The sequence below is a fragment of the Homarus americanus genome, unplaced genomic scaffold (genome assembly GCF_018991925.1).
Source record: "Homarus americanus isolate GMGI-L3 unplaced genomic scaffold, GMGI_Hamer_2.0 scaffold33452, whole genome shotgun sequence".
NCBI classification, from domain to species: domain Eukaryota; kingdom Metazoa; phylum Arthropoda; class Malacostraca; order Decapoda; family Nephropidae; genus Homarus; species Homarus americanus.
Window position 1 is genome coordinate 138,621 of NW_024750321.1, and position 21,869 is coordinate 160,489.

Sequence of the window (21,869 nt, forward strand, 5' to 3'; positions counted from 1 at the left end):
TCCAGCGTCACTAGTATACACTACCTCACCTGTGACGCCTTAATCACCACCACCATCAACCAGGTGACTCTCCACCACACCTGAGTGTCACCTAAGCTCACCTAAGTATATGGTCTTCCCTTCTTCCTCCCCACCTGTGTCTCTCTCACCTGTGTCTTCTCTCACCTGTGTCTTCTCTCACCTGTGTTTTCCTCACCTGTGTGTTTTTCTTTCACCTGTGTCTTCTCTCACCTGTGTCTTCTCTCACCCTATGTCTTCTCTCACCTTGTCTTCCTCTCACCTGTGTCTTCTCTCACCTGTGTTTCTCACCTGTGTCTTCTCTCACCGTGTCTTCTCTCCTGTGTCTTCTCTCACCTGTGTCTTCTCTCACCTGTGTCTTCTCTCACCTGTGTCTTCTCTCACCTGTGTCTTCTCTCACCTGTGTCTTCTCTCACCTGTGTCTTCTCTCACCTGTGTCTTCTCTCACCTGTGTCTTCTCTCACCTGTGTCTTCTCTCACCTGTGTCTTCTCTCACCTGTGTCTTCTCTCGCCTGTGTTTTCTCTCGCCTGTGTCTTCTCTCACCTGTGTCTTCTCTCACCTGTGTCTTCTCTCACCTGTGTCTTCTCTGCCTGTGTCTTCTCTCGCCTGTGTCTTCTCTCACCTGTGTCTTCTCTCACCTGTGTCTTCTCCTCACCTGTGTTTCTCACCTGTGTCTTCTCTCACCTGTGTCTTCTCTCACCTGTGTCTTCTCTCACCTGTGTCTTCTCTCACCTGTGTCTTCCTCACCTGTGTCTTCTCTCACCTGTGTCTTCTCTCACCTGTGTCTTCTCTCACCTGTGTCTTCTCTCACTGTGTCTTCTCTCACCTATGTCTTCTCTCCCACCTGTATATTTCTCTCACCTGTGTCTTCTCTCTCACCTGTGTCTTCTCTCCCACTGTGTTTTCTCTCACCTGTGTCTTCTCTCACCTGTCTCTTCTCTCACTGTGTCTTCTCTCACCTGTGTCTTCTCTCACCTGTGTCTTCTCTCACCTGTGTCTCTCTCACCTGTGTCTTCTCTCACCTGTGTCTTCTCTCACCTGTGTCTTCTCCTCACCTGTGTCTTCTCTCACCTGTGTCTTCTCTCACCTGTGTCTTCTCTCACCTGTGTCTTCTCTCACCTGTGTCTTCTCTCACCTGTGTCTTCTCTCACCTGTCTTCTCTCACCTGTGTTTCTCTCACCTGTGTCTTCTCTCACTGTGTCTTCTCTCTCACCTGTGTCTTCTCTCACCTGTGTCTTCTCTCACCTGTGTCTTCTCTCACTTGTTTTTCTCTCCTGTGTCTTCTCTCCCTGTGTCTTCTCTCACTTGTTTCTCACTGTGTCTTCCTCACCTGTGTCTTCTCTCACCTGTGTCTTCTCTCACCTGTGTCTTCTCTCACCTGTGTCTTCTCTCCCTGTGTCTTCTCACTTGTTTTCTCTCACCTGTGTCTTCTCTCACCTGTGTCTTCTCTCACCTGTGTTCTCTCACTTGTTTTCTCTCACCTTGCACATCTTTTCAGGCTCTCTCTCTCTCTTTTCTCTCTCTCTCTCTCTCTCTCTCTCTCTCTCTCTCTCTCTCTCTCTCTCTCTCTCTCTCTCTCTCTCTCTCTCTCTCTCTCTCTCTCTCTCTCAGTTCCTCCTGTCTTGATCTGTTCTCTCCTCCTCCTCCTCCTACTCTCCTTCCCTCCTTGCTCCCTCCCACCTACTCCACACGCTCCTCCTCCTCCTCCTCCTCCTTCTCCCCGCCCCCTTCCTCCTCCTCCACCTCTTCCTCCTCCTCCTCCTCCGCTTGGGAACAATATGTCAGAGTCGGGGCGGTCGGTACTCATTACTACCCAACTTGCTGCACCTCCCTCATTCCCTCTCCCTCCTCCCTCCTCCCTCCCTCCCTCACCTTCCTCGCTCGCATTCCCTCACCCACTTACACCTTCTCACTCTCCCTCCTCTTCCCTCACTTCTCATCGCATCTTCTGTAATTCACTCTCATCTCGTGTTCTCTCCACCTCCTTCCCACACCTCCTTCCCACACCTCCTTCCACACCTTCCCTCCTTCCCTCACCTCCTTCATTGTTTCCCTCATCCTACCTTCGTGTCTTCTATCTGTCCCTCATCTCTCCCTTCCTCACTACGGACGGGATGGAGGGAAGAAGGAAGGAAGGAATGAGGGAGGCGGATCACACGAGTCTTCCATCTATATTTCATTCGTCTCCTCCTCTTCCTCCTTCCTCTCCATTGTGTGAAACTCCTTCTATTTTTCTCCTGTCGTCCACTTTTGCTGTTGTTCGTGATGTGTGCCTCTCTCTCTCTCTCTCTCTCTCTCTCTCTCTCTCTCTCTCTCTCTCTCTCTCTCTCTCTCTCTCTCTCTCTCTTTTTAGGTTCTCTCTCACTAGTCCTTCATATATTTCTCTTTCCTCCTCCTTCCCCTTCCCTCCTTCCCTCCGTCTTTCTCCTCCTTCCCTCCTTCCCGCCTCCCCTCCCCTGCTCCCCCCTCCTTCCCCCCTCCTTCCCCCCCCTCCTCTTGTCTTATATTCTCTCTCACATTCATCGTTATTTTTTATTTTTCCCGATATGCCTCACTTTGCCCTTTGCATGACCCTTGCTCACCCCTGATCACATGATTCACTTACATTTGCCTCCCACCATGAACAAGCCAGATGGGTGGGGTGATGGGTGGGGTGATGGAGGGTGATGGAGGGTTCAAAATGAGGTACATTTTGGCTACTTGCTTGCTACACTCAAAACCTCTCTCTCTCTCTCTGCCCTCACCCATGCTCCTCACGCCTCACCCTGCCTCTCCTCATCCATCATCGCCTCCCCTCACGCCACACCCCGCCTCCCATCATCTCTCACGTCTCACCTTGCCGTTCCTCACCCCTCACCTCTTACCATCACCTTTCGCTCCTCACCTCCACCTCTCACCCTTTACCTCCATCCCACACCTCTCTCCATCTCTCCACTCTCACCCCGCCCCTCACCCTCCATCCCACACCTCTCTCCATCTCTCACTACTCACCCGCCCTCACCTCCCACCCGCTCACCTCCACCCCGCCCCTCACCCTCCACCCCGCCCCTTAATCTCACTGTAATTCTTAAACTAAACTTGAGCAATTACATCATAAAACAGGGCTTGGTTGACGCACGTGTGGGGTAGTGTTGGGATGGTGTGGAGGAGGTCAGGGAGGTGTGGGGGGGTGGTGTCAGAGGTATGGAGTCAGGGGGTGTGGAGGTCAGGGAGGTGTGGGGGCGGTCAGGGAGGTGTGGAAGGTCAGGAAGTGTGGAGGTCAGGGGAGTGCGAAGGGGTCAGGGGTGGAGGTGATCAGGGAGGTGTGGAGGGTCAGGGAGGTGTGGAGGGTCAGGGAGTGTGGAGGGTCAGGGGAGTGTGGAGGGTCGGGAGTGTGGAGGGTGATTTACTACGTATCGTAACTGTAGACGCCATTTTGCAATCTTATTTCGCAGCTTAGGAGGAAAATATATTATCGTACGAACCTTTGAGTGTCCTTGGTGTTCGGTAGTGTCCGTGGTGTTCGGTAGTGTCCGTGGTGTTCGTGAGCTACACTTAGAGGTAGCTGAGCTGCTGCAACACGTTGACCAACCCCCAGTGTGTGTGTGTGTGTGTGTGTGTGTGTGTGTGTGTGTGTGTGTGTGTGTGTACTCAGTCATTTGTGTGTACATTTGTAGTGTGAGTGTAACGTCGACACCTGTGTATAATTCCCATGAGACAAGGCGTGTAGTGCGGACCTTCCTACCCTGTGCTGGTCTGCTGGGTGCTCACAGGATATCCCTGCCTTCATCATAGTCCCCTCCCGGTTATCCACTAGATGCAGCCTATGATCCAGCAGTCTCCTCCCAGCCTGTGATCCACTAGCCTCCTCCCAGCCTGTGATCCACTAGCCTCCTCCCAGCCTGTGATCCAGCAGTCTCCTCCCAGCCTGTGATCCAGCAGCCTCCTCCCAGCCTGTGATCCAGCAGCCTCCTCCCAGCCTGTGATCTACTAGCCTCCTCCCAGCCTGTGATCTACTAGCCTCCTCCCGGCCTGTGATCCAGCAGCCTCCTCCCAGCCTGTGATCCAGCAGCCTCCTCCCAGCCTGTGATCCAGCAGCCTCCTCCCAGCCTGTGATCCACTAGCCTCCTCCCAGCCTGTGATCCACCAGCCTCCTCCCAGCCTGTGATCCACTAGCCTCCTCCCAGCCTGTGATCCACCAGCCTCCTCCCTGCCTGTGATCCACCAACCTCCTCTCAGCCTGTGATTCGGCAGTCTCCTCCCAACGTGTGATCCACCAACCTGTGATCCACCAGCCAGCAGTCTCTTCCCAACATGTGATCCACCAGCCTGCGGCCTCCTCCCAGCCTGTGATCCACCATGCAGTCTCTTCCCAACATGTGATCCACCAGCCTCTGATCCACCAGCCAGCAGTCTCTTCCCAGCCTGTGATCCACCAGCCAGCAGTCTCTTCCCAACATGTGAACCACCAGCCTGTGATCCACCATGCAGTCTCTTCCCAACATGTGAACCACCAGCCTGTGAACCACCAGCCTGTGAGCCCAACCACCAGCCTGTGAACCAACAGCCTGTGGCCCCTCCCCAGACTGAGCCGAGATCCAGGGTATTCAAACGCCGGTTATGAATAGTGTTGAAGAATTTTTTAGCGTTGTTGAGGCGTGTTGGACCTGGAGGCCACACATCCACGCTCTTCCTCCCAGGCGTGGAGTGTGGGCGGGCGGGGGGACCCGGGTGTTCAAAGTACGACTTGTGATTCAGTAGGTGTCTCGGGGCGCTGCTTGTCATCCGTATGGCGGCACCTGGACGTGTGCACCAGCCGTGGCCAGCCAGCAGACACACACACACACACCGGTATGACCCAGGAGAGCCATCATCTGCAGCATTCACTCCTTGAGCACTGCTCTCCCGGTGCGGGTGGTGGGGCAACTGCAGGCTGTGTGCAAGGGCGACGCGACGCGGCCGTGGCGCGACGGACAGGGCGGCTGCCACTCCGCCTGCTAGAACATGTGCGACGGCGTGCTGCGCTTGGTGCGCCGGCTGCGCGTAAGTCGCGGCTACGCGCGCTACGCGTGTTTTCCTGTTCCTCTGTTGTGGTCTTCCTGCCTCTGCTGTGTTCTTCCTGTTCCTCTGCTGTGTTCTTCCTGCCTCTGCTGTGTTCTTCCTGCCTCTGCTGTGTTCTTCCTGTTCCCTCTGCTTGTGTTCTTCCTGCCTCTGCTGTGTTCTTCCTGCCTCTGCTGTCCTGCCTCTGCTGTGTTCTTCCTGCCTCTGCTGTGTTTCTTCCTGTTCCTCTGCTGTGTTCTTGCTGCTTCTCTTGTGTTCTTCCTGCCTCTGCTGTGTTCTTCCTGCTTCTGCTGTGTTCTTGCTGCTTCTCTTGTGTTCTTCCTGCCTCTGCTGTGTTCTTCCAGCGGCTGTGTTCCTGCTGCCTCTGCTGTGTTCTTCCTGCCTCTGCTGTGTTCTTCCTGCTTCTGCTGTGTTCTTCCTGCCTCTGCTGTGTTCTTCCTGCTTCTGCTGTGTTCTTGCTGCTTCTCTTGTGTTCTTCCTGCCTCTGCTGTGTTCCTCCTGCCTCTGCTGTGTTCCTCCTGCCTCTGCTGTGTTCTTCCTGCCTCTGCTGTGTTCTTCCTGCCTCTGCTGTGTTCTTCCTGCCTCTGCTGTGTTCTTCCTGCTCTGCTGTGTTCTTCCTGCCTCTGCTGTGTTCTTCCTGCTTCCTTTGTGTTCTTCCTGCCTCTGCTGTGTTCTTCCTGCCTCTGCTGTGTTCTTCCTGCCTCTGCTGTGTTCTTCCTGCCTCTGCTGTGTTCTTCCTGCTGCCTCTGCTGTGTCTTCCTGCCTCTGCTGTGTTCTTCCTGCCTCTGCTGTGTTCTTCCTGCTTCTGTTGTGTTCTTCCTCTCTGCTGTGTTCTTCCTGCCTCTGTTGTGTTCTTCCTGCCTCTGTTGTGTTCTTCCTGCCTCTGTTGTGTTTCTTCCTGCCTCTGCTGTGTTTCTTCCTGCCTTTGCTGTGTTCTTCCTGCCTCTGCTGTGTTTCTTCCTGCCTTTGCTGTGTTCTTCCTGCCTCTGCTGTGTTCTTCCTGCCTTTGTGTTCTTCCTGCCTCTGCTGTGTTCTTCCTGCCTCTGCTGTGTTCTTCTCCTGCCTCTGCTGTGTTCTTCCCTGCCTTTGTTGTGTTCTTCCTGCCTCTGCTGTGTTCTTCCTGCCTTTTCTTGTTCTTCCTGCCTCTGCTGTGTTCTTCCTGCCTTTGCTGTGTTCTTCCTGCCTCTGCTGTGTTCTTCCTGCCTCTGCTGTTCTTCCTGCCTTTGTGTTCTTCCTGCCTCTGCTGTGTTCTTCCTGCCTTTGCTGTGTTCTTCCTGCTCCTGCTGTGTTCTTCCTGCCTTTGCTGTGTTCTTCCTGCCTCTGCTGTGTTCTTCCTGCCTTTGTTGTGTTCTTCCTGCCTCTGCTGTGGTCCTCCTGCTGTTACAACTACTGCCAGCCATTACTCCTGACGTAGCCTCTACTGGTGTTCCTGCTGCTGCTGCTAATGTTGCTGTTACCTTTTTTGTTGTTACTGCTCTAAGTCTTGTGGGGTGGTGGTGGTGGTGTGTGTGTTCCTTCCTGCCCGAGTGTGGTGGTGGTGGTGGTGGTGGTAATGGTTTTGGTGATAGTGGTAGTAGTGGTAGTAGTAGTGGTGGTGGTAATGGTGGTGATGGTTGTGGTTATAGTGGTTGTAGTGGGAGTAGTAGTAGTGGTGGTGGTGGTGTGTGGTGGTGTAGTGGTAGTGATGGTGGTGGTGGTGGTAGTGGTTGGTGATGTGGTTGTAGTGGGGTAGTAGTGTGGTGGTGGTGTGGTGGTGTGGTGGTGGTGGTGGTGGTGGGTGGTGGTGGTGTGGGTGGTGGTGTGGTAGTGGTGGTGGTGGTGGTGGTGGTGTGAGGGTGGTGGTGGTGGTGGTGGTGGTGGTGGTGGTAGTGGTGTGGTGGTGGTGGTAGTGGTGGTGGTGGTGGTGGTGGTGGTAGTAGTGTGGTGGTGGTGGTGAGTAGTAGTGGTGGTGGTGGTGGTGGTGAGTAGTAGTCGTGGTAAGTGGTGGTGGTGGTGGTGGTGTGATGGTGGTGGTGGTGGTGGTGGTGGTGGTAGTGGTAGTCGTGGTGGTGGTGGTAGTGGTGGTGGTGGTGGTGGTGGTGGTGGGTTGGTGGTGTGGTGGTGGTAGTAGTGTGGTGGTGGTGGGGTGGTGGTGGTGGTGGTGAGTAGTAGTCGTGGTAGTGGTAGTGGTGGTGGTGGTGGTGGGTGGTGGTGGTAGTAGTAGTCGTGGTAGTGGTAGTAGTGGTAGTGGTGGTGGGTGGTGAGGTGGTGGTGGTAGTGGTGGTGGTGGTGGTGGTAGTAGTAGTCGTGTGTGGTAGTGTGGGTAGTGGTGGTGGTGGTGGTGGTGGTGGTTGGTGGTGGTAGTAGTGGTGGTGGTGGTGGTAGTAGTAGTCGTTGTAGTGGTAGTAGTGGTAGTAGTGGTGGTGGTGGTGGTTTGTTGGTGGTGGTGGTGGTGGTGGTGGTGGTGTTGTAGTTGGTGTGGTGGTGGTTGGTGGTGGTTGTGTTGGTGGTGGTGGTTGTAGTCGTGGTGGTGGTTGGTGGTGGTTTGGTGGTGGTGGTGTTGGGTGTTGGTCTGGTGGTGGTGGTTGGTGGTGGTTGTAGTCTGGTCGGGTGCACTCGTCCGCTGTTATCTAGCCAACACACCGCTTGGACCGTCCGATAACATGCCCTCCCCACCCTTACTATCACCACCACTACCTCCTCCTCTTCTTCCCTCCTCCTCCTCCTCCTCCTCCCCTCTCCTCTTCTTCTTCCTCTTCCTTCCCTTACTTCCCTTCCTCTTCCTCCTCGTTCTCTTTTCCCCTCCTTCTCCCTTCGTTCCCTTCGTCTTCCTTCTCTTCTTCTTCCTCTTCCCTTTCCTCTTCTTCCCCTTGCTTCTCTTCCTCTTCTTCCTCGTTCTCCTCTTCCTCCCTCTTACTCTCTTTAAGACCATCGTTGAAGGTTTTCTCTCTTGATTCTCCTCAACATATTTTGTTACCTTTCATCTCCCTCCCTTCCTCCTTCCTCTCTCTCCTCTCTCTCTCCTCTCTCTCTCTCTCTCTCTCTCTTCTCTCTCTCTCTCTCTCTCTCTCTATTAGCGCCCTCTTCCCTTCTTCCCCTCGTCTTCCTCCTTTTACACTTCGTTCTCTTCTTCTTCTTCTTCTCTTTTAATCCATCGTCTCTCTCTCTCTCTCCCCAGTTCCCTAGCTTCACCCCTCCTCTTCCTCCTCTTCCGTTCCCTCTCCTTCTCGCATCCCATCTAAATCCCCTGACTCTTACCCGTGTCAGCCCTCTCCTTAATGCTTCTCCTCTCCCTCACCCCTCTCCTCACCTCTCCCTCCTCTCCTCCCTCTCCACTCTGAATATTTCCCTCACATCCTAGACACTAAATCATGACCTTCCTCCCCCACCCCCTTCCCCCACCCCTTCCCCCACCCCTTCCCCCACCCTTTCCCCCCCACCCTTCCCCCCACCCCCTTCCCCCCCCCCCTTCCCCCCACCCCTTCCCCCACCTTCCCCCACCCCTTCCCCCCACCCCCCCTTCCCCACCCCTTCCCCCCCCCTTCCCCCACCCCTTCCTCCCACCCCTTCCTCCACCCCCCCCACAAAAAAAGAAAAAAATAATCCCGAGACAAATCCGTAACCTAACCTAACCTACTTCTTCTTCAACCTAGGGTGACTGTGGTTGTGGTAGGGGTGGTGGTGTGAGCAGGATACAAGGCATGTCGTTGGAGAGGTTTGGGTTGTCGGTTGGTCGGGAGGACGGGTGGTCAGGTGTGAACGGGTGGTTAGGTGAACGGATGGTTAGGTGAAGGGAGGACGGGTAGTCAGGTGGTGAACGGGTGGTTAGTGAAGGGATGGTTGGGTGAACGGGAGGACGGGTGGTCAGGTGAACAGGTGGTTGGGTGAACTGATGGTTGGGTGAACGGGAGGGTGGTCGGGTGAACGGTTGGTTAGGTGAACGGATGGTCAGGGCAGGGTGCAACCATCATAGCAGAGACGGTGTGGTGGTGGGTGGGTGGGTGCGTGGGCAGGCGGGTGGGTGGTGGGTGGTATCCACGCTTGTAGCCCACTGAGTGATGGTCTGTATAATTGCCAGGGGCGGATCCAGCGCTGCCAGCAACACCCACGCGAGAGTTTTCACTTTCTGGAATTTAGTGGTTAGTAGGCCGTAAGCAAAGACATCTTTCTCGCTCGTAATGGGACCTCCTGTTGTGGGCCGTCGCAGTCTAGCCAGACCGGCCTGCAACCCCTCCTTACCTCCTGACTTAAAACTCTCTGCTTCCCTACCTGACTCCTTGCTCCTCTCCTTGCTCCTCTCCTTGCTCTCTCTGCCTCCTCTCTCTCTCTCTCTGCTCCTCTCCTGCCCCTCTCCCTGCTCCTCCTGCTCCTCTCCTTGCTCCTCTCCTGCCCCTCTCCCTGCTCCTCTCCCCTAACTCTCTCCTGCCCCTCTCCCGCCCTCTCCCCCCCTCTCCCTGCTCCTCTCCTGCTCCTCTCCCTACCTCTCTCCTGCCCCTCTCCCTGCTCCTCCCCGCCCCCTCTCCCTGCCCTCTCCTTGCTCCTCTCCTGCTCCTCTCCTGCTCCTCTCCCCGCCCCTCTCCCTGCTCCTCTCCCTGCCCCTCTCCTGCTCCTCTCCCTGCCTCTCCTGCTCCCCTCTCCTGCTCCTCCGCCCTCCTCCCTGCTCCTCTCCCCGCCCCTCTCCCGCCCCTCTCTCCTGCTCCTCTCCCGCCCCTCTCCCTGCTCCTCTCCCTGCCCCTCTCCTGCTCCTCTCCCTGCTCCTCTCCCCTGCCTCTCCCCCCTCTCCTTGCCTCTCTCCCTGCCCCTCTCCCTGCTTCTCTCCCTGCCTCCATTGCTCCTTGCTCCCTGCCCCCCTTACTTTCCTCCCTCCCCCCTTCTTTCCTCCTGCCTACCTCACTACCTAACTCCTTTCCTCCCCTACCTACCCCTCTCTCTCTCTCTCTCTCTCTCTCTCTCTCTCTCTCTCCCCATCAGACGTCCCTCTCCTCCCCTCAGGCGACTCACTCTTACTGCACCTTTCTGAAGTTTCCTTGGTAGGTTTCCTGGGTCTTTCCTCCAAAGTTCCTCCTGGCTCAGTCTTCCTCAACCTCCTCCTGGCTCAGTCTTCTAACCTCCTCCTGTCTCAGTCTTCCTTAACCTTCTCCTGTCTCAGTCTTCCTTAACCTCCTCCTTTCTCAGTCTTCTCCAACTTCCTCCTGGCTCAGTCTTCCTTAACCTCCTCCTGGCTCAGTCTTCCTTACCTCCTCCTTTCTCAGTCTTCCTCAACTTCCTCCTGGCTCAGTCTTCCTTAACCTCCTCCTGTCTCAGTCTTCCTTAACCTTCTCCTGTCTCAGTCTTCCTTAACCTCCTCCTTTCTCAGTCTTCCTCAACTTCCTCCTGGCTCAGTCTTCCTTAACCTCCTCCTGGCTCAGTCTTCCTTAACCTCCTCTTCTCAGTCTTCCTCAACTTCCTCCTGGCTCAGTCTTCCTTAACCTCTCCTGGCTCAGTCTTCCTTAACCTCCTCCTTTCTCAGTCTTCCTCCAACTTCCTCCTGGCTCAGTCTTCCTTAACCTCCTCCTGTCTCAGTCTTCCTTAACCTTCTCCTGTCTCAGTCTTCCTTAACCTCCTCCTTTCTCAGTCTTCCTCCTTCCTCCTGGCTCAGTCTTCCTTAACCTCCTCTGGCTCAGTCTTCCTTAACCTCCTCCTTTCTCAGTCTTCCTCAACTTCCTCCTGGCTCAGTCTTCCTTAACCTCCTCCTGGCAGTCTTCCTTAACCTCCTCCTTTCTCAGTCTTCCTCAACTTCCTCCTGGCTCAGTCTTCCTTAACCTCCTCCTGTCAGTCTTCCTTAACCTCCTCCTTTCTCAGTCTTCCTCAACTTCTTCCTGGACTCAGTCTTCGCAACCTCCTCCTGGCTCAGTCTTCCTTAACCTCCTCCTTTCTCAGTCTTCCTCAACTTCCTCCTGGCTCAGTCTTCCTTAACCTCCTCCTGGCTCCAGTCTTCCTTAACCTCCTCCTCCTTTCTCAGTCTTCCCTCAACTTCCTCCTGGCTCAGTCTTCCTTAACCTCCTCCTGGCTCTGTCTTCCTTAACCTCCTCCTTTTCAGTCTTCCTCAACTTCCTCCTGGCTCAGTCTTCCTTAACCTCCTCCTGGCTCAGTCTTCCTTAACCTCCTCCTTTCTCAGTCTTCCTCAACTTCCTCCTGGCTCAGTCTTCCTCAACTTCCTGGAACAAGTCTTAATTCTTCAGATCATGTGTAGGTCATTTTTATTTTGGGGACCTCATGATACAGTCGCATCCTCCGCTTGTAACGCCTGACCCGGTGTTACAGTAAGCGGTGCCTGTAACAACTGACCCAGTGTTAGTGTTCTACTTGAAGTTGCTGTTACTGGTCAACCATTACCGTCATGTGGGCCGTAGTTTTGGTGGGGTGTGGTGGTGGTGTGTAGTGGTGGTGTTGGTGGTGGTTGATGTGTAGTGGCAGGTGTAGGTCACTGGTTATGGTGCAGGCAGGTGGTGGAGGTAGTGGTGGTGGAGGTGGTGATGTGGTGTGGATGTGGTGGTGGTGTGGTGGTGATGTGGTGTTGTTGGCAGGTGGTGTGGTGGTGTTGGTGTGGTGGTGGTGGTGGCGGTGGCAGTGGTGGTGTTGGTGGTGGCAGGGTTGAGCCTGACCCAACAGTCGTACTACAACTTTACCCTTGTGGCCATAATGTGCTTAACACCGCCTCTCTTACCCAGGGCATCAAAACCTCTCTTTGCTGCGTCCTAAACCTGCTCTCACCTGCGCATAACCCCACCCAGTTGCCCAGTAAAGTTTCTCTCTCTCTCTCTCTCTCCTCTCTCTCTCTCTCTCTCTCTCTCTCTCTCTCTCTCTCTCTCTGTCTCTCTCTCTCTCTCTCTCTGTCTGTGCAGTAAACCCTCTCACTCTCACTGATATCCCACTCACCTATGCATTAAAATCCTCCTCTCTAAACTGTACACCTTTAAAGTCCCTCTCATAAGTCCCCCTCCTCAGGTTCTTTTCACCTGCGTAATCAAATCCTCCTCACTTGTACTCTATACCTCCTCTCATATTTAAAATCCCTCTCACCTCGTCCTTTTCACTTGCTCACAAAAGTCCCTCTCCCCGCTCACCAAGGGCCTCGCGCTGCGCATCAAAGTCCCTGTTGCCGGCGTCAGAGGGTAATGCGCCCAGTGTGCCTCCCTCCAGGGCCCTGTGACTGAGTGTTAGGAAGCCACACACAAGAGCGGTCGAATGCCTCTGTGCCTGCCTGCCATGCCACCCTTCACCACCCAGCCCAGCTGCCCTCCGCTCATCCCACCCTGCCGACCTTTCACACCATCCACCCTGGCTGCCCTCCTCCACTCATCCTGGCCCGACGCTCTTCCAATTTAGTCTAGCCCTCCGCCCTCTACACTCTGTCTCTCCACCTATCCCACACCTCGCCGCCCTGCCGCCCCTGCAGTCATCCAAGCCCCACCCACTCATTCTGCCCTCCAGCCCTCCACCTCCCTCCTCTGTCCTTCCTACACCCCCTTCCCTGCCTCTCATACGCCTCTTCCTCGTCCCTCCACCGTACTCTCCCCTACCCCTTGCACGCTCCTTTGCCCCTCCTCCCTGTCCCTCTACCTACTCCAGACCTCACCACCCACTCTGCCACCCACCATTATACTGTCACACGCAGGTCCTTTGGTCATTGCCGCCCAGTTCAGGCTCAAGTACTGGAGAGAGAGTATACCTGGTGTGTTGTTTAGTTGACAGAGGTAAGACTTACCACAGCTGGGGAGGGACTGTGTTGTGAAGAGTTGTTTATTTTTCCTCCTCCTTCTCTCTCTCTCTCTCTCTCTCTCCTTGCTGACAGGGAAGAACAGGTGGTGAAGTTGGAACGGGGAAGACGCCCAGGTAACTCACCTAGACAAGTGAGAGGCGACCGGGAGAGGGAGAGGTCTGAGAGGAGAGTAAGAGAGGGTAGAGTAGGTGGTTGGTAAGAGGAAGAGGTCGAGAAGGGTTGAAGGAGGAGAGGAAGGGTGGAGAGAGAGGGAGAGGTGAAGGAGGAGATGGTAGAGGTGTTATCTTTGGACCCAGACCATATCTTTACGTTGATGTGCTTCTACTACCACTACTAACCACTACCCTCACCAACAACCACCTCTACCACCACACTACCACCACTACCTACCACCACCACTAGTGACGTCAGTGGGTGGTGGCAGGGGCCTCTCAATACGTGTTAATGATCACGTATATTATCCTATAAATTATGATCCCCTCGCTGCCCTTTCTCGCCGCTATTGATTCTGACCACACTGTTATTTTACCACATGACTAGTGGTCCAGTCCCGCCCCTTGGACCATTATGTGGACCATGGTTCATCTAGCTAGTGGTCCAGTCCTGCCTTTGACCATTATGTGGACCATGGTTCATCTAGCTAGTGGTCCAGCCCTGCCCCTTGGAGAGAGAAGAGAGAAGGTGATGAAGAAGAAAAGAGAGAGATGATGAGGAGAAGGAGAGAGAGAATGGTGTAGAAGAAGAATAAGAGGAACAAGAAATTAAGAGAGAGGAGAGAGAGAGAGAGAGAGAGGGGGACTATACAGTACATGGGTGTGTAAGACGTGTTCATGTCCTGATCTTGACCTCCTCAAAAAGTCTCCTCGCTGCCAACAAGGTCACCAAGGTCACCAAGCCCATCTACCGGGAGGAGGAGGCAGTGCTATCAGTTGTCCTCCTAACACATCTTATTTCCTTCCTTCTCTTATCTCTCCTTCTTCCTCTCTTATCTCTCCCTCCTCCTTTCTCATCTTCCTCTCCTGTCTTTTCTCTCTCTTCCTTCTAATTTGTTTATCAGCTCGAGCTAGCCGCTCCAACACCCATTCCCCCCAACACCCCCCAACACCCCCTGCCCGCCTGCCTGGTCTGAAAGAAAGTGAGGTTGGGACCAGACGCCTGCCTCGGTCGTTGCTCAAAGCTCTGAAAGTTCTCTCTCTCTCTCCTCCTTGTAGTCTTTTTATCATGGTATCTCGTTTCCTTTCCTCCTTCACTCTTCTTCCCTCCTTCCTTGACCTTATCATCTAGTGGCTTCCATTCTCTTATCCCTCTTACCTCCTCCCTCCTTCCTTCCTTCCTTCCTTCCTTCCTTCCTTCTTCCTTCCTTCCTTCCTCCCCTCCTTTCTTGTAGTCTCCTTCCTTCCTTCGCATCATTCCCACCCTGTCTCCTCTTCACTAGTTATTACACGCCTCATCACCACCTCTTTCACCCTGCCACCACCACACCCTGCCCTACCACCCCTATCACCACCACCTCACCCACCCCTGCCACCACCACCCCTGCCACCACCACCACCACCACCACCCTGCCACCACCACCACCACCCTGCACCTTCTCGTATGTTGGCTTTGACTCCTTGTTATTATCCACTGTGCCTTATCTTGCCTCCTGCTGTGACTGTCAGTTGTACCTCTCGTGCACACCTATCTTCTCTCCCTTCCTCCCTCTCCCTCTCTTCCTTCTCCCCTCTCACTCTACATGTATCATCCCCCCCTCTCCCTTCCCTCTGTTCCACTCCCTCAATATCCCTCCTCTTGACTTGCACCTCTCCTCCCCTCTCTCACTTTCAGTTCCCTTTCCTATGTTTCTACTCTCCTCCTTCCTCCCCATAGTTATTCTCCCCATATTCCTTACTACCCAGGATCTCCCCAGTTACCCTCTCCATTTACTCAATATTCCTCCCCATAGTGAATGTATCTTCTCCTTCCTCCCCTCCCCAGCTCCCCCGCTAGGCTCCCCAACTTTCCTCTCCTACCCCAGCGAGTGATGAGCGCACAAATTAGGGCGGGAAGCACAAAGAGCGTAGTGCAGGGGGCGTGTTGACACGGGACCAGCACCCAGCTACCACACCACCGCCACCACACCACCTCCGCTACACCACACTACCACACCACTATACCACCACCACCAATAACCCCCCTCACATATCACCTCATTAGGTATGACACCAACAATAGGAAAAGTATCCATGTCAAGGATTTGGTTGAAGTATGTGGACACGGGGGTTCGCCTGGAGTGAGATTCGGACATACTGACGGGAGCTCAATGTCCCTGGATAGATTCGGACATGAGGAGAGGACACGTGAAAATACTTACTAGGCCGTAGTTGAAGTGAGGATAAGCAGAGCAGAGATCTCTGAGGCAAGAGGGGGCAATGTGAGGAGCTGATTAGGGGCAAGAGGCATGGGATGATCGCATAGGCCATTGATGACAGAAGTTTAGCATGAGGAGACTATGGAGTGTCTGGGGTGGAATTTGGTGGGGGTGTTGGGTTGGGTGGGAGGGGGAGTGTCTGGGGTGAGGAGGGAGTGTCTAGGGTGAGGAGGTGTCTAGAGTGAGGAGGGGTGTCTGGGTGAGGAGGGAGGTTGTGAGGAGGGGTGTCTGGGGTGAGGGGGGGGTGTCTGGGTGAGGAGGGGGAGGTTTAGGGTGAGAGGGAGTGTCTGGGGTGAGGGTGTCTAGGGTGAGGAGGGAGTGTGTCTAGGGTGAGGAGGAGTGTCTAGGGTGAGGAGGTGTCTGGGGTGAGGAGGGAGTGTCTGGGGTGGAGTGTCTGGGTGAGGGGGGTGTCTGGGGTGAGAGTGTCTGGGGTGAGGAGGGGTGTCTGGGGTGGGGAGGTGTCTGGGGTGGGGAGGTGTCTGGGGTGAGGAGGGGGTGTCTGGGGTGAAGAGTGTCTAGGGTGAGGAGGGGGTGTCTAGGGTGAGGAGGGGGTGTCTAGGGGTGAGGAGGGTGTGTCTAGGGTGAGGAGGGGAGTGTCTAGGGTGAGGAGGAGTGTCTAGGGTGAGGAGGGGAGTGTCTAGGGTGAGGAGGGAGTGTCTAGGGTGAGGAGGGTGTCTGGGTGAGGAGGAGGTCTAGGGTGAGGAGGGTGTCTAGGGTGAGGAGGGGTGTCTAGGGTGAGTGGGGGAGGTCTGGGGTGAGGAGGAGTGTCTGGGGTGAGGAGGGAGTGTCTAGGGTGAGGAGGGAGTCTAGGTGAGGAGGAGGTCTGGTGAGGAGGGAGTGTCTAGGGTGAGGAGGGAGTGTCTAGGGTGAGGAGGGAGTGTCTAGGTGAGGAGGGTGTCTAGGGTGAGGAGGGGAGTGTCTAGGGTGGAGGGAGGGTCTAGGGTGAGGGAGGGAGTGTCTAGGGTGAGGAGGGAGTGTCTAGGGTGAGGAGGGAGTGTCTAGGGTGAGGAGGGTGTCTAGGGTGAGGAGGGAGTGTCTAGGGTGAGGAGGGTAGGTCTAGGGTGTGAAGGAGTGTCTACGGTGAGAGGGGAGTGTCTAGGGTGAGGAGGGAGTGTCTAGGGTGAGGAGGAGGGTCTGGGAGGGGGTGTTGAGGGGTGTCTAGGGTGAGGAGGAGTGTCTAGGGTGAGGAGGGAGTGTCTAGGGTGAGGAGGGAGGTCTAGGGTGAGGAGGGAGTGTCTGGGTGAGGAGGGAGTGTCTAGGGTGAGGAGGAGTGTCTAGGGTGAGGAGGGGAGGTCTAGGGTGAGGAGGGAGTGTCTAGGGTGAGGAGGGAGTGTCTAGGGTGAGGAGGGAGTGTCTAGGGTGAGGAGGGAGTGTCTAGGGTGAGGAGGGAGTGTCTAGGGTGAGGAGGGAGTGTCTAGGGTGAGGAGGGAGTGTCAGGGTGAGGAGGGAGTGTCTAGGTGAGGAGGGAGTGTCTAGGGTGAGGAGGGAGTGTCTAGGGCGAGGAGGAGTGTTTAGGGTGAGGAGGGAGTGTCTAGGGTGAGGAGGGAGTGTCTAGGGTGAGGAGGGGGAGTGTCTGGGGTGAGGAGGGGAGTGTCTAGGGTGAGGAGGGAGTGTCTAGGGTGAGGAGGGGAGTGTCTAGGGTGAGGAGGAGGTCTTAGGTGAGGAGGGAGGTCTAGGGTGAGGGAGGGAGTGTCTAGGGCGAGGAGGGAGTGTTTAGGGTGAGGAGGGAGTGTCTAGGGTGAGAGGGAGTGTCTAGGTGAGGAGGGAGTGTCTAGGGTGAGGGAGGGGAGTGTCTAGGGTGAGGAGGGAGTGTCTAGGGTGAGGAGGGAGTGTCTAGGGTGAGGAGGGAGTGTCTAGGGTGAGGAGGGGAGTGTCTAGGGTGTGGAGGGAGTGTCTAGGTGAGGAGGGAGTGTCTAGGGGTGAGGAGGGAGTGTCTAGGGTGAGGAGGAGTGTCTAGGGTGAGGAGGGAGTGTCTAGGGTGAGGAGGAGTGTCTAGGTGAGGGAGGGGAGGTCTAGGGTGAGGAGGGAGTGTCTAGGTGAGGAGGGAGTGTCTAGGGTGAGGAGGGGGAGGTCTTGGGTGTGAAGGGAGGCTTACGGTGAGGAGGGAGTGTTTAGGGTGAGGAGGGAGTGTCTAGGGTGAGGAGGGAGTGTCTTAGGGTGAGGAGGGGAGTGTCTAGGGTGAGGAGGAGTGTCTAGGGTGAGGAGGGAGTGTCTAGGGGAGGAGGGAGGTTAGGTGAGGAGGGAGTGTCTAGGGTGAGGAGGGAGTGTCTAGGGTGAGGAGGGAGTGTCTAGGGGTGAGGAGGGGAGGTCTAGGGTGAGGAGGGAGGTCTAGGGTGAGGAGGGAGTGTCTAGGGTGAGGAGGGAGTGTCTAGTGTGTGGAGGGGAGTGTCTAGGGTGAGGAGGGAGTGTCTAGGGTGAGGAGGGAGGTCTAGGGTGAGGAGGGAGTGTCTAGGTGTGAGGAGGGAGTGTCTAGGGTGAGGAGGGAGTGTCTAGGTGAGGAGGGAGTGTCTAGGGTGAGGAGGGAGGCTCCAGTGTGTGGAGGGAGTGTCTAGGTGAGGAGGGAGTGTCTAGTGTGTGGAGGGAGTGTCTAGGGTGAGGAGGGAGTGTCTAGGGTGAGGAGGGAGTGCTAGTGTGTGGAGGGAGGTTCATCAGGGTGAGGGAGGTTAGTGTCTAGGGTGAGGATGGGAGTGTCTAGGGTGAGGAGAAGTGTGTCTAGGGTGATTGAAGGGCGACATCATCACCACTCCACCCAATCACCTTTCTCCTCTACCGGTGTAGGGTGAATTCTGAACTTTAAACACAGACTAGACAAACACAGTCACTGTTTCGGCGACCAGGAACAATGCAGACAGGTGAGGGAATAGACAGGAGGGATATTGCAGCTTAGTGCACAGACAGACAGACAGAACCAAGGAGGACACACACACACACACACACACACACACACACAGGTCAGATGTAGTGAAAGACATGAGTTGTTGTGTCGTCAAGAAGCTCAAGGGGGGTCTTATTGGTAGGGAGTGGTGGGAGTGATTGGGTGGTGGAGAGTGTTGAGGAGTGTTGGAGTGGTGGAGAGAGAGAAGGGGAAGGGAAAGTGGCAGAAGGGGAGGCGTGGTGGTAGATGGCTAGGCAGGTGGAGGGGTTGTGGTAGATGGCTAGGCAGGTGGAGGGCGTTGTGGTGATGGCTAGGCAGGTGGGGTGTGGTAGATGGCTAGGCAGGTGGGGGCGTGGTGGTAGATGGCTAGGCAGGTGGAGGGGCGTTGTGGTAAATGGCTAGGCAGGTGGAGCGTGTTGTGGTAGATGGCCAGGCAGGTGGGGGCGTGGTGGCAGGTCAGGGGTCGTGTGTGACTAAGGACTGGGGGAGGGCAGGAGGCGGGAACAATACCCCAGTGTAGGCGGAGGTAAAGGCAGTGACGTAGCTACAGGTTGTAAGCATACAGGCAGGTTTGTAAGCAGACAGGCGATTGTGGGTGACAGGTTTGCAGGTAGACAGGTTTGAGCGGGCAGGCAGGTGCAGACAGGTAGACTAAGCAGGTAGACAGGTTTGTAAGCAGGTAGGGACAGGTTTGTAAGCGGCAGGCAGGTGTGTCGTCCAGGCTATATTTGGGGGTTACTAAACAAATTTTATCTGGTGGGTGTCAGGTAGAGGTGTGAGGCTGACTGGCTGGGTCGTTATTAGTAAGTTTGTTGTCATAGCTGGCAGGGGAGGTTGTCATAGCTGGCAGGGGAGGTTGTCATAGCTGGCAGGGGGAGAGACATGAAGGAGGAGGGGAGGAAGGGTGGTTGTGATAGTTAGCAGGGAGGAGGTTGTTATAACTGTCTGGCAAGGAGAGATGGAGGGAAGGGGGGGAGGCAGACAAGGAAGGAGGGAAGGAGAGAGGCAGACAAAGAGGGAGGGAGGGAGGAGGGTTGTGATAGTTGGCAGGAAGGTAAGTGGCACACCCTCACCCACTACAGGGGGACACAGCCTCACACTCCTCACTGGATGGTCAGCCACTGTGAGGATCGTAGCTAGTGGCAGGGAAGACCTGGGCGGCTGGTAGAACAGTAGGGACAGGGTGGCAAAGAGGAGCAAGGAAGGCAGGGGGGAGCAGGGAGGAACAGGGTAGCAGGGATGGGTAGGGTGGCAGGGAGGTGCAAGGAAGATGAAGGATGGTGGGAGAGGAGGGGCAATGTGGCAGTGAGTAGCAGGGTGGCAGGGTCCCGGGAGGATGGAGGCAGGCGGGCGGGCGGCGTGAGTGTATCCGGTGGCAACCCTCGGGGAGGGAGCCGGAGATTGTTAGCTGCGACACCGAGTTGTTAGAGGAGGTAGTGGCGAGGGATGGAGGAGGCCAGGGAGGTGGAGGAGAATCGATATGAGGGATTGAAAAGCCTTACAAACTGAAGAATTCTGAAAAAAGGGAACAGGTGGAAAGTGAGACAGGGAAAAAAACAGAGACGGGGACAGGTGGAAGAGGGAGAAGTAATGTTAAAAGTAGTAGCAGGTAGAGGCGACAACAGCGGATGACGATGACCAGAGAATATAAATTGGGACGGTCTCAGTGGGAGTGTTGTTGAGGGAGGCGTCACTCTCCGCCACACCACCACCCACACCCTCGACCCGCACAAGCTCACACCTTATTTTTTCCATAACTGGAAGTGTGAGGACGTATCTAACCGACTCATCTAAGCTGCTGAACAATGCTGGCAGCTAAGATTTACCTGAGATTGCACTGTGATTCAACCTTACTATGATGCGCCCCCTTATCCCTAAGCACTTACGGTGCAAGAGATGAACGTAGGAATATCTGAGAATCCGTCACACCAGACTGAGGTAAAAAGCAGGTTAGAAAAAAGAGCAGAAGGTGCGGAAGAAGGATGGTGGTGGTGGTGCGCGGGAACACATGAGCTGGCAGGCCAAGTGAGGAAAATAGGCAGTGTGGGCGACGCGAGAGAAGCTGCTTCCTGTGCAGGCACACACGTCTTACAGCACCAGGGTGGCCACGCTCCTGGCTGGCGGTGAAACAGCACCAGGAAGGAACAGGGTGAGGCATAAAGAGAGAGAGAGTGGAAGGGGACGCCTCTGCTCACAGGAAAGGAGGTCGAGAAAGAAACACAGTTAGGTACTGAGGGGAGTGTGGAGGGGTGAGGATGGCAGCAGAGGGAGGAGGCGAAGCGTGAAGGTGTTGTGGCAACAGGAGTCAATAAGGGGAAGGACCTGTGGTGTGGCGACCAGACTCCCAGACAACACCACCAAACAAGTATTCCTTTCAGGCGGTGGTTGTGGCGCCGCCGGGGAGAACCACTAGCGTAATGGCAGGCGGGGGCCCCAGCCTCTGGTCCACGGCTCAAGGCCCCTGTAACTCTCTCTCTCGTGATAAAATAACCAAGTCTGACAAATAAGCGAGGGAAGGCAGAGGTCTCGAGATACCGCCGAGGTTGTTCGTCAGGATGGATGGCCATGGAGGAACCACGGCGCTGATGAATTATACACATATTACCGCTGACGGGGATCACAGAAACAGCCTCATGAGGTGACACAGTTCTTGCTGTGGTCTAGCCGCTTAATGCCATTGTTAGAGGGAAGAGTAACTCACCTGAGGGAAGACACAAGCTCCCCCATGATAGTGTATTACCAGCTGGTGCCTGTCTGGGTGTGGCACATGAGGGGCCCGGCTTGCTCACCCTCCGCCTCTTACCCATGCAACATCACCCACCCCTCGCCCTCATAAAACTAATGGCGGCTAAGTTATACCGAGACTCTTGGCTGAGAGAGGATGATGGAGACGTGTAGAGTCCAGTACAAAAAAGTTTAAAGGGTGAAATATTTACGGTGAGTGGCGCTATGTCGGGGTGAGTGAGAGTGGGTTGGTTGGTCGGGGCCAGGTGAAGGCTTGTCGGGGCCTGGCTGCTGCAATACCGCAGATGGGGCCACCACTCGGCCATTAACTTGCCATCAAGGGGGCCGCCTCACTGACTCACCCACGCAAGTGCTTGGTTGGTCTCTCTCTCTCTCTCTCTCTCTTCATATACCACACATACGAACTAGTACGTAAACACACACACACACAACGTAAATAACAGACATACACACACACATATACAGTACACGCGCATTTGTCAGTGTTGTGTGCTCGGGTGGAAAGATTAAGACCGAGTCAAATGTGTTGTTGTTTTACAAAGTGTCATCAACACTGTTCTCTCCAGAGTATTTACTACACACACACGCACACACACACACACACACACACACACACACACACACACACACACACACACACATCACACACACACACACACACACACACGGCCGGATCATCTATTTCATGACTGCCCATACGAGGCATAAACACTGGCCGTCGTTGTATCCCTCTCAGATGGGGTGTGGCGGGCGGGCGGGAGTAAGGTGGACGGGCGGGGCGAGGCGGAGGAGGTGGGACGGGGCGAGGCGGAGTGAGGTGGGACGGGGCGAGGCGAGGCGGTATGAGGTGGGCGGGGCTGACTAGTCGTCAAAAGAGTGGTGGGGGTGGTGTGGCAGGGCGGGGAGATTGAGGCTGGGTGGGGTGGTAGAGTGCAGCGGGTGGGCCAGGTACGGTGAGTGGGGCGGAGTGTCAGGAGTGTAGTGGGGCGTGGGGAGCCCAGGGGTGTGGTGTGGTGTGTAAATCAGGTGGGGCGGGGGC

General features: G+C 55.4%; 1 protein-coding gene across 1 annotated transcript; it reads right to left on the minus strand.

The window, feature by feature from the left end:
* Positions 1–1,513: 1,513 nt before the first annotated feature.
* On the minus strand, positions 1,514–7,926 carry LOC121854034 (putative uncharacterized protein DDB_G0271982; the record flags this gene model as incomplete). The annotated part of the gene is made up of 4 exons (XM_042348419.1): positions 1,514–1,643; positions 2,268–2,362; positions 7,736–7,757; positions 7,808–7,926. Coding segments are annotated over 4 exons (366 nt in total), but the record flags the coding sequence as incomplete, so codon positions are not given.
* Between the last annotated feature and the right edge of the window lie 13,943 nt (positions 7,927–21,869).